The sequence below is a fragment of the Astyanax mexicanus genome, chromosome 11 (genome assembly GCF_023375975.1).
Source record: "Astyanax mexicanus isolate ESR-SI-001 chromosome 11, AstMex3_surface, whole genome shotgun sequence".
Classification (NCBI taxonomy): Eukaryota; Metazoa; Chordata; class Actinopteri; order Characiformes; family Acestrorhamphidae; genus Astyanax; species Astyanax mexicanus.
The window spans coordinates 3,414,267-3,421,439 of NC_064418.1; the positions used below are offsets into that span (position 1 = coordinate 3,414,267).

The window sequence follows — 7,173 nt, forward strand, 5'->3', positions numbered from 1 at the left end:
ATCTAGGCTAGGTTGGACTAGGTTATACTATGTTAAACAAGGCTAGACTAAACTAGGTTAGCCAAGGTATATTTAGGCTAGGCTGGACTAGGTTAGCCTACGTAAAATGAGGATAGACTAAACTAGATTACCCTAGGTATTATTTAGGCTAGGCTGGAATAGTTTAGCCTAGGTAAGACAAGGCTAGACTAGACTAGGTTAGCCTAGGTATATTGAGTCTAGATTAGATTAGTGTTAACCTAGGTAAAACGAAGCCATCCTTAACTCAAGGATAAACAAACAGCTAAATTACTGTAGTCTATGGCACCTTTAAAAATGGGGTCAGTTTAAATTAGGCTGTGCTAATATTGCATAACACAAAACATCAGAGCCAGCTCTTGGTAGATTTTTTTTTTAATATTAACACCGACCATATCCAAAATATTACTTTAGTTTATTTAAAAAATAAATACAGTTAACTGGATAAGACCCCTCCGTCCACACATTTACTTTTGTAAGTAAGAAAGGGTTAAATATCACCACACTCTTTAAATAAAGAAAGAGAAGAAGAAGAAAGAAGAGAGCATGGCATGATTCGTTACGCTGGAACGCTACACTAGCAAAAACTATGCACACAGAAGACGTGCTGCAGTTTGGAGCTGAAGCAAGAGGCTAATGAAGAAGCGAAGAGTGTGATAGAGTTCCAGTTGTTTGTGCTTCTGCTTTGGGACGACAGTAATCCACTTCTCAAGCCTCGCTCTCTCCAGTGCTGGGATTCTGGCCCCCCTCCTCCTCCTCCTCTTCCTCCTCCTCCAGGATGGGAACGATCAGGTTGTCTTTAGACATCAGGTTGTACTTCATCACGAAGCGCGTGAAGCGGTGACACAAGAACGTCTCGTTCTGCAGGTTAGAAACACGCATACAGGTGAGATTCAGCCACAAAATATAAAAGCAAAGCCGAGCCACAATGTAATGTGATGTTTTTACCATATACATACAGTCAAATACGCTATGGGGCATTTTCTAGTCCAAGATCAGTCCAAGCCTGATCTTGGACTATACAGCATTTTGAATGGGAATTTCCATTAAAAGGAAAATATAGGCCTCTCCAATATAGGCCTCTCAAAAACTGCCAGGTGTGGGATTGAGGGAGCATTAAGTCCTTCAGCATTGAGCTGTGAGGGGGTGGAACTGTGTTCTCTAAAATAATGGTTCTATTAGTGCATCTAAAAAAAAAAAAAAAAAAAAGAATATCATTAAAAGGTTATTATATTTCAGAAATTCAGTTAATTTATTTTAAGCATTTATTTATTTTATTGTTGATTAGTGATTATGGATTACAGACAATGAAAAGCCAAAAATCAAGTCCTGCTGGAAAATGAAATCCACATCTCCATAAAAGTTGTCAGTAGCAGAGGGAAGCTGTAAGATATGAAGTGCTGTAAGATTTTTTGGGAAAACAAAACTGCACTGACTTTAGACTTGATAATAAAACACAGTGGATCAATACCAGCAGATGACTTGGCTCTCATAACTTTGACAACTTTTATGAAGATGCTGATTTCATTTTCCAGCAGGACATTTTCCTTGGCACAATGCCCACACTGCCAAAAGTACCAGTTGGTCTTGGATAATATTCTAATTTTCTGAGACACTGATTTTTAGGTTTTCATTGGCTGTAAGCCATAATCATTATTCAACAATAAAAAAAATAAACGCTTAAAATAGACCACTCTGTTTAATACATCTATATAATATATGGGTTTCACATTTTGAACTGAATTACTAAAATAACATAACTTTTCAGTGATATTCTAATTTTTTGAAACTCAATACATTCAAGCAGCCACTTAGAAAAATAGTCTCAAGCTGCCACCTGCTGGTGTGTTAAGAAAACAACTCATTTCTACACCCTAATACTCTATTTTCAGCTCTATCTACTAATGCACATGGTCAGAAATGGAATGTGGAATATGGTATTTTTCCAGAGCTATATATGGTCAGTGGAGTAGATTAACTGAACAGTGCAGAAATAAGAAGGTGGTTTTAATCTTATGGTAGATCAGTGTATATGCTGTAACATTGAAAAGCTACCTTCCTTCAGACTTGGGACTCAACTGTAATCCTTCAACCCACCACTCCTAACTGATCCAAGTAATTAGTGCGTTCAGAAGTCCTTGATTGGCTGAATGTGTGGGTGGAGTGGCCAATGATAGATTTGGGTTAAAGTTGAAACAGACAGAAAGGTATCTGTCCAGGAGCATCTTCTTCATCAGAATGATATCTTCTTTCTTTGCGTAGTGCAGATAAACTTACAAAAAAAAAACAAACGATATGTTAACTGACCTCATACGTGTCAAATATTTGCCGGTGGTGAAAGTAAGCATGAGAGAAGATCCTGTAAATGCGACGACAAACGGAGCCCAGCTTCGCCACGGAGGACTCCTTAATGCTGACACTGTACAGAGAGCATGTGTTAATAACACAGTGAGCACATGGTCGATGTGATACTGAGATATTGTGACACTTTTATAGTAGTAATGATTGTGGTAAGACTCACCGACTGGGGAAATATTTATTGCTGTTTAGGAGGCATGCAGCTCCATCCAAGGTGTGTCTTGTGTAATCAATGGCTGGACACTGAACGGACAACAGAAAATAAATACAGCTGTGTCATCCTGTGCTGTCAGAAACTAGTTTTGAGGCTTTCACCTGTCAATTTTAGAGACTTGAATAGTAAGTGGGATCTATATATGCAGCATTAAATAATAAATAATAATTGGCACTAGTTAAGATATTATTCATCATTACAGTTTTTAAACTGTCTCAATTATGTATTATTCAGTACTGTTATGACTAAATCCTAGATATCTAGATCATTACTATACTTAAGCATAGGGGTGAGCAATATGGCCCTAAAATAACATCACAGTATTTCAAGGTACTTTCACGATAACAATACTCTGGCGATATGAAATTGAATTACAAAAATTATTTCAAGCATATACTACTGTAACAAAATGAAAATGACATTTTCTTCACACAATATGATACATCACACTCCTAACTGAGATATGAAAAAAAATATAAGAATTGTGTCAGATTTGTACAATATGGCCCTACTTAAGCATAATTTAAGATTATCTGGACTTTACTCAATATGTATATTTTTCTATTTTAAATAAGTCTTTGCTTATGAAATAAATTCTAATAAAAATATATATATAAATATATATCCAACCAAATTCCCATCAGATTAACCTGCATTTTCTATTCTAATTAGATTTTGTGTTACTACTAAAATTACTTCACATGCATCAAAAATCATTTAGTTTTTCCACTTTAATACACTTCAGTGTGCTTAAATTGATATTTTGACTTTCATGCCACAAGTTTAATCTTAAATGCAATCCACAGACATCTTTATGCTTTATATTTTTATACTTACTGGCACCTAACACAGCAAAGAAATAAGGCACGTTTCTCTCTAAAGACTGAAAGCTTTAAAAAGTGTGAGCATATCGTTAAGAAAACATAAATTAAACACTTAATAAATGTAAACAGATTTTTTGCTTTAAAAATTTATTTTTTTCTTCAGAAACAGGAAACATTTTATGAATAAACTGAATTCTTCCCGAATATGTGGAGCTGGACCAAGTGGAATGCATGTAAAGTAACACTCCCACTTTTTAGACACAAAAAAAAAAAAAAAAACTAACATCTGGATACTCAAATCTGCCACCACCTCTGATTCTGATAGGGGAAACTACTAGACACAAATTTGTATGATATATTGACACAATTTGTGCAGAAAATTTAAGGAAACTCAATCTGTGGAGAATCACACATTAGTACTTGCCTCTTTAGGAGTCTTGTGAGCAGCACAGAGAAAAATCCACTGCTCTGTGGCCGTCATCTGTGTGCATGTGTCTGGGTGGCACTCAGTCTGTGAACACAAAAGAAACATGAATAAACCATTAACACTGACAGAAACACACATTTAATGAGGACGTAAAAGCAAAGCCTCATATCTTAAACACTAAATTAGGTCAACAGGGGTGGTGCCACCAGTTTATAAAAGTAAATTAAGAATCTCTTAAACACCTACAGAAATAAAACACAACCTACCTGAAGTTTAACAGCCAGGCCATTGAGTTCCAAACAAAACTGCCTACAAAACAATAAGAAAAAAAGAAAGACCTGAAGGAGAGCTGAATCTGAACACTGTGTATATGGAGATACTGTTATATGGAGATAATCTCAATGTTTGCTGACCTCAATATTACCCACTGTGTTTACATACCTAGTTATTTAGAATATTTAAACATTTTTCGATTCTAAATATTGGTATTAATTGGTTAATTGGTATTTGCTCTTTAAAAGCAATATGATGGCAAATAGACTCTTAAAATGTTGTTTGTTACAATAATTTCTGGAATAATATATAATTTAAAAGATTATCTATTTATAAAGATTACATCATTTCATGCTTACTGTTGATCAGTAATATTTACCTCAGATGCTCGTACTTCCACACTCCTTCATCCTGTCCCTCTGGAGGCTCCATGATCTTCTCTATGTTGGAGCAGTCAGAGCGGATATTTTGCTGGATATACTAAAAACAGAGCAAAATAGTAAAAGTTTAAATAGGGTAAATGTAACCTAACAAGTATTTTAACTGGGTTTATTTCTAAAATTAATTCTTAAATTAAATAATGCTAGTTAAAAATGAAAACTTGAATAGCCCCAGCTTAAAAGCCAGCAAATGGCAAGTATCATTTTTATACAGCAGCAGAGTTTTCCTAAATTTGATTTCTACAGCTCTCTCTCACCTGTTGCACTGCCAGAGTGCTATCCATCTCCTCAAACGATTCATCAGGCCAGTTGTAAAAGTCCTGCCAAAGAGGGAAGAAAAAAGGCAGATTTAGACAAAGGTCTCAAATCTTGGCATTAAAACTGACTTTAAATAAAGCATTACAAATAAAACTGAATTTGACGATTTATGTAGATACCCTGGTAGTGCGCGTGTTTGAAATCATGTGGCTGCACTATTTTACAGTAAGACATAAAGCCTAATCAACACACATATCTGCTAAAAAAAAAAAGTTCAGATTCCTAGTATAAGCTTGTCTTTGATGGTTAAGGTGGTTAAAAGGCATGTCATCCAGGAAAAGTCATGCTGGAACACGCTCTTTTATACTCAGCAAAGTAAGTTCTAATTCAGAAGTCCTTATAGCCAAGCTGAGATGTTTACAATTAGGTAAAAAAATAAGTTTCCTCTATCCAATTTATTTTGAATTTTTTATTTCAGCACCCCAAACTGGTTTTATTTCCCCTCAAACATACAAAAATATGCCAGTATTTTAATTGACTATATAAATATAATTGCTTTTACATATTTTTACCTTCATTATTCATTGAATATTGTGATAATCAAATTAAATGTTTTATTCGATTGACTAGTAAAAATGCAAAAATGGAACATGAAACCCTAGGTAGGATATTTGGATAGACTAAATTATTGTATCAGGTAAATTTATGTTCATATATTGCCATTTACAGTTTTGTAACATTTAAAACACATTAAAAATATTTTAGAAATATGGGGCGACGCATGCGCAGTGGTGTTGATAAGCACATATCAATGGGTGGCATAATTTGACAGAATACCTGCGATAATGGGAAGCCTAAAATATTTATTAATTCACTCTTTTTTTCATAGTTTATTTTCGCCTGATTTTGCCTTTTACTGGGTCCCAGCTAGCTAGTAGAAGTGTGAGATTTACAGCTAACTAGCTAACTAGTTAACCAACCTTCCAGTGTCTAGTTATATCAGTTAACTTATATCCCAGTCATTTGGTTATCTGCTGTCATTCACACGACGACTGGGGGTGGTGACTATATAGTTTAGCTCCATATTCCACATATATATTCCACATATATTTAAGTTAGCTCTGCTCGGTGTTGTACACCACAGCTGGGTTACCCACCTCTACAGCTGTTCAACACAACACGACGGTTAAGCTAAGCTACATACACAGACACACAGGTTAACCTATCTAAACTATGCTAAGCTAGGCTAAACTAAGCTAAGCTAACTAACGTTAGCTCCTCTACAGCTAAACTCCCCGATCCTCTCAGGAATCCAGGTAGATATATTTAGCGGCGGTTCCGCGGACTGGACTCACACACACTCCGTTAAAACCTCCGTTTTTAAAGCTTTTCCGCTAAATCTCGGTCTGTGTTTACCTTCGCCGTGGTGCCTGGTCTGTTCCTCCTCACAACGGTAGCGCCCTCCGCCATGACCATCTCGACCGGCTATGAGCGCAGACTGAGAGACACAGCGCCCCCAGCGGAGACTTCAGGAGCCAGCGGACTCTGTTCAATAGCTCTGACCCAGAGATCACCCTCCATAAAGGTCTTGTGATAAATTTACCAAGAAAAGTAAACGTTATTATACTTCAGTATTTTTTTTATTCGTGAATATTATACATAAGTTTAAGTATTTTTAAAAGGACCTTAACTCAACTCATTTTATTTCTAATTTTTATCCCATTTTCTACTTTACACGGCCTATTACCCAACCCACTGATTAGGACTCCCCCTATCACTAGTGATGTCCCAACACACCAGGAGGGTAAAGACTAGATCATGCCTCCTATATATATGTAAAGTCAGACTCCTCGTCTTTTCCAACTGCTGCTGGTGCAGCATTGCCGAGTAGCCTCACAATGCACTCGAAGGAAAGCACAGCGATTTGGTTCTGATACATCAGCTCACAGACGCAGTCTTGTGCTGATCAACATCACCCTTTTGGACCACTCACATTTTTTCGATTAGTCAGTGATTATTTCTGCCATGTCCTCCATCTCCAAAAACGATAGAATTTGCTGAACATAATATGTAAAAGGCATTTAAATGTCTGGATGTTGTTTAAAAGTACTGATATTTAGTGATTAAATATGTAACGTTGATCTGTTGTGTTTAGGCACTTTTGGAGACACAGACTAAGAGTGTAAACTGTTTAAGTGATCCATTTACCCATCTCCTATGGCGCTTTTGTCTCCAGCAGTTTGTGTAATGCGATACTGTTAAAAAATAATGATAAGTTAACAATAACATTTGTAGTTGGCAAACTTAAATAATCCACATTGTCGACTATATTGACTAATCGTTGCAGCCCTACTAAAGACA

At 36.1% G+C, this 7,173-nt stretch overlaps 1 protein-coding gene across 1 annotated transcript; it reads right to left on the minus strand.

Moving 5' to 3' along the window:
- Positions 1–414: 414 nt before the first annotated feature.
- mob4 (MOB family member 4, phocein) lies at positions 415–6,335 on the minus strand. Its single transcript, XM_007227762.3, has 8 exons — positions 6,229–6,335; positions 4,812–4,874; positions 4,494–4,594; positions 4,108–4,150; positions 3,839–3,925; positions 2,540–2,619; positions 2,326–2,437; positions 415–879 (listed from the first exon to the last, which is right to left on the minus strand). Exons 1-8 carry the CDS (start codon positions 6,286–6,288, stop codon positions 727–729), a joined length of 699 nt encoding a protein of 232 aa, XP_007227824.1. The 5' UTR covers positions 6,289–6,335; the 3' UTR covers positions 415–726.
- Positions 6,336–7,173: the final 838 nt, after the last annotated feature.